Below are 13,492 nucleotides of genomic sequence, written 5' to 3'. Positions count from 1 at the left end.
ACTCTCTATCTCCTCTCTCTCTTTTCATTGTGCTTCTTGCCTCCAATCCGTCCATCCCTCTTTCTGCAGCTTTGTTTTTCCATTTCGTCTGGTTCCTATCTCCTCCTCAGCACCGTAGCAAGAATCCATCCATATAAGTCATTTTACCCAATGCTGAGCCTGAAAATCTCATTTCTCTTTAACCAAGTGGAGAAATCTGTCAACAGGTAAGATAATCCCACTTGTTTCAAATGCAAATCAATTTGCGTCAAGAATCCTTCTGCACTCAAGTGCCACACTCAAATCAATACGATTCAAGTGAGGTGATCTGCCTTCTCCTGTGTTTCGTAAGGCTTTTATTTCTGAGGCTGAAAACCCCCCAAAACACTTAGTCTGCACTCGAGGCGAGGGGACGTTATCTCGTCTCTACAGGCAAATTTATTTACTGAAAATGAGATCCTTTTTGGTGGTGCACAAGTTTTTTTTCCTTCCATATAAGACCATGTGTGTGTGCGGTTGTCCCCGTTTGCCCTGTCTGATATGTTTGTACCACAGCTGTGTGCTAGCCAAAGTGCAGCACAGATCAGGACTGCTCTCTGCCAACACTTCACATCGTCACACTGGAGCATGTCACCAGAAACTATTGACGCCCTATCAATTGTTTTCCCCCCCCAGTCTCTGTCCTAACATTCCACCACAAAGTAAGTGATGCCTGTAGCATGGAGGGAAGAAAGGACGAAAGAGGGCTGTATGGAAAAAGGGAAATGGGGAAGAGTGGGGGATGGGTGATAGCGGTATGAGAAAGCAGCTTTTGAAATATCCCCACACACCACCACACGCCATTCTCCTCGAGAGTGGCTGAAATCGGAGCTCTTTGTGAAAACGCCATAAGAGCATTTCTGGTTCATACGATGAGCCGCGGCATACAAAGAGAAAAGGCGAGGGGAGGGATAAAAGGCAAAAAGGAAGAGGATGAAAAAAACGTAAAGGATAGATAGATAAGGGATGAAAGGTGGGATAGGTGGTACAGAGAGGTGGGAAAATATAGCTTCCCCCATAGGATTTCACTCTCTTTATGGTATTTCCATAATCCCCAAGAGAGAAAATGCAGCACTTCCCCTTTGAGGGATTAAAGAGAGACTGTTTCTCAGCTTGCAACAATTGGCATTGTTCAGTAAAGAAAGCTGGGCCTGGCTGCAGAGGAGGGCCAAGATAAAGAGTGCAAAGACAGTTGAGCGCTAGGATTAGACTGATGTATTGTTTTACTGAGGGTCGATGTGGGCCTCTTAACAGAATCATCCACCTCTGAAATCATGAGAAATCATTCCCGATCGATGTAATGGAATGCATTTTTTAAATAATTATAGGTTTTGTTTCAAATGTCTGGCCAGATCAAGTGCTCCACTAATATATTGGTCAGCCTTTCAGGTTTGGTCATCCCAAGACAATCAATAATATCCAATGGAAGTGCTGTAATCAATGAAAACATTAGCAGGGTAAATCCACACCTTTGTTTCAAGTTCAACTTTGGTGAACTTTAACCTGCAGTTTAAAATCTTCATCAATAACAACCCATAATGACAGTGCTCACATTTAATGGAAGAGATGGCCGGAAAGACCAAAGTGGAAAAAGATATCATAATTTAGTAACACAAATAAGCCATTCGAATGAACCCTGTGACTGTCTTTCAGCAACCAAGCTAATGAGACATGTTACAGAAACCACAGAGAAAAATGTGCAGAGCTAATGCTAGCATGTAGTCACTCCTCTGCCAAGCTCTGAGAAACAGCCCTGTGCTAATTATTCAATTACACAAATATGTCCATAAATGTTGATGACCGCCCTCTCGGGGGACATAACATGAAGAGTTATCTCAAATAAAACCACCCTTGAATGGTAGCTAGTAGGAAGTTAACATAGCAGAGTGTGAGGATGTCATAGATTATACAAATGCTGTGCACGCCAAGCTGACTCTTATCAACAGCATTCATGGTGTTCAACTGGGTTAAACACATGTAAAGAAGTTCGAAGCACAGACTAGCTAACCAGCTAACTATGCTAACACTCAAGAAATGTTTTATAATGGGTGTTTTAACTAGTTGACCTAAAAATATATGGTGAATGTTTAAAAAAGTTTTACAGGAGAAGAAAACTTTGGAATTTGAAATGTTGATTAATATTTAGTTGGTAAAAAGAAACAATCAACACAGTGAGATAAGATTGGAGCTTAGAAAATATTGTTTTGATTTTACTGTGATATTAAGAACCTGCTAATGGATTTTGAAATCTCACTTTCACAGCAAAGTTTCAGTTGCCACTGAGGTTGAACCCGTCTATCAGCTGGAAACACAAAGCTAACTCACCTTGGTATCGAACAGTCTTGCGCGGCATTGGGTTCCAGTTGAGACCCATCGCCTTCTCCCATCCAATCAGAATCACCACAAGCAAGAACTTCATCCCTCCCATGATAGTTCCCATTTGTCGGAACTGGGGTGGAGTGATGGATCGAGGGATCAATCAGTTGATCAGAGCCACTAGAGAGAGTAGTGGGGGTCCTGGCAGCCTGCCACACAGAGAGGAAAAAGCAACACATCAGCGGGGAGCAGCAATTCACTTCCTTTATTGACTTGGTTGTTTATCAGAGACGATTTTGTCAAAACAGTATTTACAACATGCACACATTTCAAACAGCCACACAACAGTTCACACGTTCAAGCTGCACTAAAAAGATAAATTCCTCACTCTGAAAACATGTACTTTAAAATTGAACATGGTCATTGAAATCCACAAAACAGAAATGAGTGCTGCAAATCATTAAAGCCAACAAGGACATAGTTATAATCTTTGTTTGTGCTTGTGAGACTGAGTTTCTGCCAACACAAACAAACCAAACATTTTAATGACTTTTAGCCTTGGGGGTTATACAGGAAAGTTTTGCTGTCCCTCCCTCACATTGACTGATAATCCAGCTATCACTACTCAAAAAGCTTGGAAATAGCTTATCGCTGCACTCTTGTCAAGCCAATTCAGCAGCAGTATATTAAACTGGGGCTGAGTTATCAAAGTTAATTGGCGCTGGCAATGCATCAAACACCAACATGTTGGGAAATGAAAGTCGAGGCAAGGACAGTCCAATAGCACTGTGTTGTCAAATGAATCGGTTCATACCTAATGAACATGTCAAGTGTGCAGCTGCAGTGGCATTACAGTCCAATAACAGCACAGGATGATTGACTTGTTACAGTGCTGCAGGTGACACTGATGCACAGGGCCAGAAGAGGAACTTCACATTAAAATAGTGCTTACATACACACACAATGAAACTACGTTTGGTTTTGTATGCCTGGGAGGACATGCCAGCACTCAATCCTTTGCTTTATGTCATATCATCATTAAGTATGAACTCTGTGCCATCAATAAGTGGCATAAAAAAGCATTGACGCATCTTCTCCTTATGGCGTCTAGCATATTGGACAGCTGTTATGAGTGGATTTGTTTATCAGCCACCTGTGCTGACAAACCTCTAAGCTCAATGACGCCAAGTGGATTGTTTGCTTGGTCTTCTACAAACCCTTCAGATGGTCGTATATATCAGGAAATCTAGACAGTTTCATTGCCTCCACGGGTTATGTTTTCACTGACATGTTTGTCTGTTTGTTAGTTAGCAAGATTATGTAAAAGCTACGGGACAGATTACCATGAAACCTGGTGGAAGGATGCAGTATGGATCAGGGAAGAACCCATTCATTTTTGGTGCCAACCCAGATATTTTTTATTTCACTTCCCTTAAACATCTCAAGATGGGGCGTTTTTGACATTTCCACATATTTCTCAGGGAATAGTTCATGGGTTTTTATGACAAAGGCATATTTAGGTGCCTGATACCTATGAGTGTGAGCAAATTAGTGCAGCTTGGGACTGTTGGCAGTGGCGGAGGTATGGTCTCTTCCGAGTGCCAGTCTAGTTTGTTAAAGGGTTGATACGCACAAATGAGAAATACTTGCATTTTCTTACTTCATTCTAACCCTGCAGATGATTTAATTTACCCAGTTTTCAAGACATGTGAGATCTCTGCTGCCTTTTGAAAACAGTAGAGGTTGAGTGGAATTTAGTCAGTTTTGCTCAAACCGATAGGATTCAACATCCAGAAACCATCTCTTTTACTAAAGGCCTCAGTATGCTTCAAACTAATGATGATGATATGATTTGCCTTTAGACAGTGCCTTATGTTTATAGTGTTTGTTACTGTTTTATGTGACCACACCCTAAAGTCAGATAATACTATAATATTCCCCCTTCAGGCAGCATCCATGATCTCAATGCAATTAATTGTACACATGCTGAGCAATTCAAGCTGCCTCTTATCAACAGCATTCATGGTGTTCATCTGGGTTAAACACATGTAAAGACGTTGTGTGAAGAATTAGGAAAGATGACTGATAACGCCACTTGAAAGGGGATTTCATACACTTATATAATCTAATGAGCATTTTTGTAAGAAGCATACTAAAGTCTTAAGAATTATCAGCAAAATATTCTCCCCACTGTAATATAGGGACTATTTTCAGTAGAAAGTAGTTATTTTAATAACTCTCCATGGCATGGTCTGTGAAACACTGCCTAGAAAGTGAGGACACAGTTAAATTAAAATGTCATTTTTAATTGTCGTTAGTTCTTCGAGCAAAAATTTCCGTTCACTTCTGTTTTCTTCTATTCAAATGGCAGCAGAAGTCCCAGTATTAGATTTCTTTAAACCCCAGCACAAAACAAAATACATCCTCATGGCTTAGCACCACCAGTTGTAAGTGGATATGTTTTTGTGATTTGCAAAATGACCCTTTAATTTTAACTTTAAGGTCACCAACAGTGCAATTCCAACTCACTAAGTGTAACCTTAATGCTTAAACCTAACTGCTCCAGATATTAGGATTGATGGATCTTTCTTAACGTTGGTATTCTTATCAGGACGTCTATCTTCATAAGAATCAAAATGCACACATGAAAATGCAAATATCATCTGTAAGCTTTCCCACCCTCTGCTGCTGCATATCAGGGAGGGAAATGACGCCTTTGATGATGCAAGACACTGCAAGCTTATTTGTGAAGTGCATTTCAACAACAAGGCTATTAATTTACATTAAACATGAACGGCATCAATTAAAGATGTAAAACCAAAATAAGACCATAGAAAATAAAATTGAATAGAAAATAAAAAAAACATGATAAGAGTTACGATGCAGTACAAGAAATTTGTACATATTTGATTTATTAAAGCCTGTGGCAAAAAGAAACGCATTCAGCCTAAATTTAAAAGAACTAAGAGTTGCAGCAGACCTCTACTTCTCTGGGAGTTTGTTCCATATCTGTGGGGCATAAAAACTGCACACAGAAGTAAAACTGAACCCTGCTTGTCCATGTTTAGTTTTGACTCTTGGGACACAAAGCAGACCTGTCCCAGATGATCTGGATAGTCTGCTTAACATAAGAGCAGATCAGAAATGTATTTGGGCCCAAATCCAGTCAGTGATTAATAGACAAACATTTGTATTTTGAAATGTTCTCTGACAGACAATGACAGAAATGATATTATCCATGATGGTTGCAAATGTTTTTTCAATTTTTTAAAGAGTCCTGTAAACAAACTATTAGGTAGTAATGTTGACTGATTATAAATGCATGGAGAAGGTTTTTCAAATCCTGCTAAGGCATTATTCCTCTAATAATCAATATGTTCTCAAGGTGTAAGCTGATATTGTAATTTTCTTATAACTTTCTTATTCCTAAATGTCCTCTAATATCTTCCGACGAGGTGCATTCAGGGACCGTCAGAAATGCTAAAGTCTGTTAGCTTAGCCACTTCTGATAGACTTTTAGGCTTAAGTCACAGTGTAAATGACCTCCTTTTGAGTCGAATATGAATGTCTGGGCTTGGATGACACCACACGAGCAGTATGGAAGCATGTTATGTTTTTTCTGTTGTTTTCTTACGTGTGAAGCTTTGGTCACCAGTTACTTCAATTGTATCGTATTCTGCAAACAAAGTTTACCCCTGAGACTTCAGAAGTGTTCTATGGACTCAAACACTTCACCCACCCCTCCATTGGCATAGAGGTGGATAGATAATGAGTGAATTTTCATTTTTCGGTGAAATATCCCTTTAAGTACAATTCAAACCCGTTTCTCTGATACCCCAGCCAGTTTTCGAGTCGGTCTAATAATGAACTGTGGTTTACTGTGTGAGATCCAGTTCAACTAAAAGACTGAAATTCTGCCACTGTATGTTTTTAAGCAAATCCAATTGAAGATTTAACAAGAAGAGTCTCAGGCCTCAATTCTAACTGGAAGACATCAATAGATGCTCAGTGCCAAGAAGTTGTGCTGTTGAAAAACTGCATTTTCAAGTATTTTATTAAAATACGGGAGATTTAATATGGGCCTTTAACTTTTAATGAGTGATGTCTCTAGATTGTTCTTTTTTAAAGGTTAAGTGTATATAATCTAGTGACATCTAGTGGTGAAGTTGCATGCTGCAGCTTATTTTATATTCAATTTCTGCCAATAGATCCCTTTCACCTAAACCTTACACACTGGACCTTTAAGATGGTCTTGATGACTGTTGGTTTTGGCATGCTCATAGGAGAAGGGAACCCATTGGCTTGTAAATGGGCACAAAATGTCAAACTGTTTACTTTATCTCAGCAAAAGAAAGAAAAATACCTTTGTGATATGTAGCACATTTTATGTCTCCTACTTCCTCCCCCTCATCTATTCCCACTTGTGAATAATCATTTTGTGTGCTGGCAAAAAACAAACGAACTAAACATTTGGTCTATTTGGCAGATTGGCAGTGGAGATAATTGAGATTTTGAGGTGTGTGTGTGTGTGCGTGTGTGTGTGTGCGTGCATGTGTTCGTGTCTGTGTGCCCATATCGAACCAATGCGAGTGTTATTGATAACACTTTTGAGAGGAAAATAAGAAGTGGCTGAAAGAGGGAAAAAATAACCTCAACCCCCCCTCATCCCCCGCTTCTCCCAAATCACCCTCCACCCCTAGATCAGATCATAGCGGTGTGCTGTTAAATGAGCGTGCTTAAATGCTGGGTTTGGGTGAAAGCTCTCCAAGCCTCGCAGTGCCGACTACCAGCTTTATTGGATCGATGCTGGAGGCCTTGCCGGCCAACGCATGAGTGAGCCGAGAAGAGATTGAGATGGAGGGAGCGAGGGAGGGTGCGAGAGATGAAGGGCTGAAAGGAAGAGGAAGAAAAGTAAGGAGAGTTATGGAAAAATAAGAAAAAACACGTCTGGAGATGTTGCGTGGTTTGCAATTTATCTCTTTTTTCCCCTTCCTCAACATCCACTCTTCTAAGTCTGTGCAGAGAGGTAACAAAGTGAAGTGTGCATCCTAAAGGCCAGATTAAGTGAAGAGGCAGCATGTAAACACTACAGGGAAAGATGAGGACGTGAAAGGACGGTGGGAGGAGATGGCGATTCAAGGATTCTGCCTGTAACAACGAAAGCTTCAAAATCCTCAGTGTTAACCTTGTTCTCATTTCTTTTTATTGTTTATTTCCCATTTCTTATCACTTCATTTAATATTCCTCTGTTTCCTCTTTTCTGCTGGTGCATAAAATGCAACTATTTATCGTAAATGATCCTGCCAAAGTAGTATACTAAATGTTGATTTTCAAATCCAGGAAACAAAGGTTTGGAAAGTCATAATGAAATATCAGCTATAAGACAGAGCTATTTCAACATTGAGCCTGTCCACTGTGTTTCCTTTTAACTCTATGCATGGAGGGACCCCCCCGCCACCCTCTTTGTTCATAATAGGTAAAAGTAGATATATAGTGTAGAGAAAGGAAAAACTTCTCAGGGGTGGGTATGACCTGCAAGCAGTGGTCAGGGACCCATGGACAAAGTCAAAGTCATCAGCAATCTACTTGTAACCCCCTTATGACATTTTAAACTTTTAAACATACATTTTTAACATTGAAACATCTAGTCTTCTAATCTGGGGACTGTACTACGAAGCAAGTTCAACATACCGAGAATATCCGGGTGAACTTGACCTAACGATGGCAATCAGGCTAAACGGTCACATGAAGCTGGTTATCAACTCGGTAAATTGGGTTTTCCTCTTCAAGATCTGAACGCGTGCACGAGACAGGGGTGGGGTTTACTGCATATGACCAATCACAGACATGGACGAGGGAACTAACAGCAGAGCCGCATACTTCACAAACAAGGAGCAAACTGTTGAAAAATACGAGGAGAACAAACACATTATTCAGACTAAAAGAAACACAGTTACAGCTGCTAAATGCAAGAAGGACTACTACAGTGTACAAAATGTACTTTAGTAGAACTACAAAAGTAGCACAACACATGTGAAGGTACTTATTTTGCTGTATGAACTTTTATATGTTTTCTCTTCAAACAGAAGTTATAAGTAGCTCAAAATCGAAGCCAAGTCAGTTTAAGTTGCCTCAAGTGCACCGAGATACATTAATCGACTAAATACACTACATTTCACCATTATCTGTAATATTACATAGTGGTCAGTAAACATGGTAACAGATTACCCCACTAGCATGTGTAGTAGCTGTGCAAACTTTTTTACTAACCAGCAAAGGCACAGTCCTCAGTTCAGTCAGTGTGATTCATTTAGCTGCTTTAATAGCATATAGCAGAGGGAGTATATACAGTGCCAATATATAAAATCCAGTCAGTCACTATGGAGCAATAACAATCAACTAAGGACAGACTGGCTTGCTGCAGTTCTGTTTTCCATTCAGTGTTGCTGAATATTTTTCTTAACTTGACAGCACTCTGCTGATAATATTGCCCACAGAATCTGCAGGCTACACCTTCAGGGAACTATATGAACGCCGGGGGAGATGGTTGGAGTCAGTCTATGATGTATTTTTCTTTTACTTTTTCCTTCCTCTTTTCTTTATATCAAAGCGACTCTTACGGCTCCACGCTGTGCCGTTAAAAGCGAGGTTCAGCCTCCCTCTCGGCTGACGAACAAATTGACTTGCTTGCTCCGCCTCTCACCACGTCCTCTTTAAGGTCCTGCCGTGTCACATAACTCTGCGGGCGGTATCAAATCATCTTTTAGCTGCTGGTGTTGTTGAGCCTGGTTTAGCTAATGAGCTGAGACACTGCAGCCTAATAATGTCAGTCAGCACTCCACAATGGAGAGCTCAATAAAACATGCGGAGAAGTAGGCCACATGTTCTGATTAGGTTGCTGAGTGGTTTGTTATGGCTGCGCCTGTCGGTTAGTGTTGTTTCATGTGCACATGCGTCTTTTTGCGTCTGCGTTTGTTCAGCGTGCATTTGTTTGTCGTGATGAGTGGATTTGGAGGTGAGATGAGTCCCTGAAGAGAGAAGCAAAGCGGGGTAGGTTCTTCGAAGAGAGCGGATGTCGGCGGGGGGGAGAGGAAGAACGTTTTCAAACCCCATCTGTCTGCCCTCTTCTCTTCACCACTGCATCTCTCTGTTTTCCACTGTCCTCTTCCTGCCCTTCATTTTCTTCACCTCTCCTTTCCTGGCAGCCTTTTCCTTCCCATCCTCCTATATCACCACACACACACACACACACACACACACACACACACACACACACACACACACACACACACACACACACACTGACCTCTGCTGCTGTCCCAGCTGATTGCTAGTCCTCACAGGCATTGATTGACCTATAACCTCAACCCCTGCCCCCTTTGTAAGTTAAAGAGAGCCGGGGCGCAGCATCCACCACCCAGACTACTATCACAGTGGGACAGACTTAATGTCCATTAACCCCGTAACTGCCCCACACCCCACTACACACACAAACACACATACACTTATGTATGGATGAACCACCGGACAGGCCCCCCACCCTTCATCTCCTCTCTCGCCTCCCTGCAAAACAAACACAGCAGCTACCGTCAGCTCTCTTCCTTCCTTCCTTCCTTCCTTCCTGCCTGCAGCCCCGTACCCTCCCCTATCCCTCCACCTTTTATTGCACCAGCAGCATTTAAAATAAACACACACAAAGACACACAAGTGCAATCTCTCACACACACAAAAGCCGTTTCACCTAAATAGAACAAGCTGGATCAAACGATTTCACACCTTGTGGACAGGAGGATGACAGCGGTTCCAAGCTTTTATATCGTCTTACCCTCCCTAGGAAATCACCATGGTGAGAAGTTGGAGCAGCGCTGGTGTATTAATAGTTGAGTAATATTTAATAGTTATAGTTGATTCTCAACAATTAATCATTGGAGAAATTCAAGGTGGAGTTCTTGACACAATAATAGTCTCTTAAAAGGCATTAACACCCACTCAGTACTGAAGCCAACACTAGTAATGCTTCAGAACTGATATGGATGTAAAATTAATAGAAGTTATAAAATAATACATATAATAAAAAAAATATGCATCTAAGTGCAAAGAGTTTGTTTAAAGTAAATTCATGAGTGTTTACAGCGCCCTGGTGTGTGGAAGTGTCAGCCTGTTTGTTGCTCCCTCAACCAATTTGTTCCAGATTAAAGTGTGGATACCCGAGCCAAGCCCATTGGAACCCGGGCCAGGCATTTTGAGATGATATACAGGTTTGGGTCAGGTTCAGACATGGTAGCTGATATTTTATGCTTCATGTGATTGATCGGGGAAAACATCAGAGATGGGTCGGATTCAGACACATAAAACAGATCGCCTGGCGGGTTCAATTCTGGCTCGGATAGGTTTCTGTCGGGGAAAGTTGCATTTAAGTCCAGACACATAATATCTTAAAACAACTATTGGATAGATAACCAGGAAATGTACTTCAGATGTTTAATATCCCTTGAACATAAAGCCCTATTATTTATTCTCATCTAGCACCATAGAACCAAAACCTCCAAATCGTAGCTGCCCTTAATAGACTCATCTTCTATGTCATCAAAGCAACCTCTCCTAAACGAAGAAGGAAGAATAAGCTATAAAAGAATATAGCAAAAAAACACCCAGCCATGCATGAAATAACACAGGAAATCAATAAGGGTATTTTTTTAACCATGTTGTGCATTAGAAAGGGTTTGCATAGTTTGTGTATCAAAGGGTTAACATATACAGAGTAATCACCTGAACAACTAAACTCAACAGTGCAGTTAATCGAGGAAAAGACCATAATGGCACACGAGATGAATGACCAACAGCTGATACATTTTCCGCTGTACCTTGCAGAACTGAGGGCAAAGGAGAATGAAGACAAGAGCAGACAAGAACTGCAGAAGATGAAAGAAATGTTCATCATGTACAATGACTATCAGGAGCCCAGTGAGGAAGTGGCGACAATGAAAAATTTGAAAAAGGTGGCAGATGACACTACAATTCTGGAGGCAAGTGAGCGGGAATCAGAACTCAGACAGGAGAAAGAGAGTCTGCTAAATCAAAATCTGGAGCTCTTTGAATTAATGGTACAGGAGAAGAATTTCAGTGCTGTCCTCAATATCCAGCTCTGTGAAACAAAGAAGACTCTGCTGAGTTTCAGACCGACTGGAGAAAACTTCAGGAGAGATACAATGAGGGCAAAGCAAAGCTGACGGCTTTTTGACGGCTTGAATATAATCATAAACTCACCAAACTTCGCGGGCGCATCAGGCCTGGTGAAAATATAATATTATTGACTGTTAATGTTTTTACAATTGTGCCGTAATTTACTAAGTAAGGGTTTTAATTCAAAAATCAGCCAAACTCTAATTATAGCCTTTACTGTATCAAGGTGGCCCCACCTGGCCCCCCTTAGCAGTGCCACTGCACTGAGGCGCATTACTCCACAAGTCAACAAGTGACTGCTCCTCTGAAGTTTTTAATCACTCGCTTTATAAAAACCTGCTGAATTCATATTTATGTTCCTCGATAAACGGGGCGTCACTTCTTAAGTTAGTTAAAACCTTCTAGAAGTTAAAACCCAGCATTGATTCATAATCGGAGGGAATAACTATTGTCTGCAGGAGTGTGTGTGTGTGTGTGTGTGCTTGTCTCTGTTAATCTTCACAAGAACTGATAATCACGTGTATTTAGTTATTAATCGATGATGTCGGATCATGACTCTGGATCATTCTGCTCACTTTGAAGTCCTGACTTTGTGGGTCACGTTACATGTGTCTCATAAACTCTAGAGAGAATTAAACAAACACAAACTATTACGGTCTAAGCCATCAAGTGCAGACCACACAGTGAACATTTTATGTAAATCGAATAAAAGTTGTAAAACGAGGCTTACTTCCTGTTGCCAGTAGGTGGCGCTATCACTACATACAGACAAATAGATCTGTTCAGGTTGGGGCTCTGATGAAGCCTGAACAATTTGGGGCTGATTGGACAATGTGCAGTGAAGTTAAAAAAAACGTCCTGTTTAATGGCAAATCAGTAGGTGGCGCTTTGACGCTATGAGTTAATATTGACATATGGAGCTGTTCAGGCCTGGAGTCTGATCATGTGACAGAATTTTGGCGCTGACTGAACAATGCACAGAGGAGTTATAATAAATCCCTCTTTTTTGGTGAATCATCAAACTTTGACGTCGCGCCACGGTCAGACCGTGTGACGAACACTAAAACTTTGAACAACTTTGAATCTCCATAGAGTTGAAATGACACTAACTGAATTTAAAGTTGATCTGATGAAAGCTCTACGAGGAGTTTGTCAAAATACAACATGTGTAAATGGTAAAAAATGGCCACTTAATTCAAAATGGACGACTTTCTGTTTGGTCTAGCACAGGCGTCGGCAACCCGCGGCTCTGTGAACGTCAGAACTTATGTTCACCTTCATTATTACATTTATTTATATTACACACATTTAGTTTGAGGGAGATTGAACAAAATACCCTGAAGTTACAGCAATTCCGTGTGTCATGGCAAAACGTTGACATTTTACAACACGTTGTTTGACAAAAACTTACAGTTTCCATAAGACTTCATCATCAATGTCTTGAGGCTCTTCTGACAAAGTTTGACATGGTTGTGGTCAATGGACGAGGATGAGTACATCAAAGTGTAAGACGTGCAAAAAACAAGACATTTTCTGTTGCCACAAGCGGGTGCTGTGATTTTAAGTCATGGTTTCTGTGTAGAAGTCATCAAGCCGGGACTCCTGTCATACATTTCCAGTTTGGAGTCAATTGGACCATGCATGTCCGAGATACATAAACCTTGTGTTTTGATGGCGTCTAATCAAACTTTGATGCCACGCCACTGTCCCACCGTGTGACGAAAACTCACAATTTAAGTTACTTTTAATCTCATCATGTTAAGATAACACTCACAGAATTTGAAGTTGATCTGATGAAACCTCCAGGAGGAGTTTGTTAAGATACACAATGTGTAAAACGGCCAAAATGGCCCCAAAAAAACGGCAGACTTCCTGTTGCATTAATCAAATTGGTGCCAAATACACATATTTACCGAAGTTCGTGAAGATCAGTTATACCAGACGGAATTGCTGCGTTTTAGGGGGCGCTGTTGAG

The 13,492-nt window shown here is 40.9% G+C and overlaps 1 protein-coding gene across 2 annotated transcripts in view; it reads right to left on the bottom strand.

The window, feature by feature from the left end:
* sema4c (sema domain, immunoglobulin domain (Ig), transmembrane domain (TM) and short cytoplasmic domain, (semaphorin) 4C) overlaps positions 1–13,492 on the bottom strand; it is a 102,775-nt gene that overhangs the window by 45,771 nt on the left and 43,512 nt on the right. For both annotated transcript variants that reach the window (XM_034595644.1, XM_034595645.1), the window contains one exon: positions 2,344–2,543. In XM_034595644.1, the coding sequence (XP_034451535.1) occupies positions 2,344–2,458 (115 nt within the window). In that variant the 5' untranslated portion in view covers positions 2,459–2,543. The remainder of the gene's footprint in view (positions 1–2,343; positions 2,544–13,492) is intronic.

Source organism: Hippoglossus hippoglossus, chromosome 9 (genome assembly GCF_009819705.1).
Source record: "Hippoglossus hippoglossus isolate fHipHip1 chromosome 9, fHipHip1.pri, whole genome shotgun sequence".
NCBI lineage: Eukaryota > Metazoa > Chordata > Actinopteri > Pleuronectiformes > Pleuronectidae > Hippoglossus > Hippoglossus hippoglossus.
The sequence above is the reverse complement of the archived record's forward strand: the minus strand, read 5'-3'. Positions and strand labels throughout refer to the sequence as shown.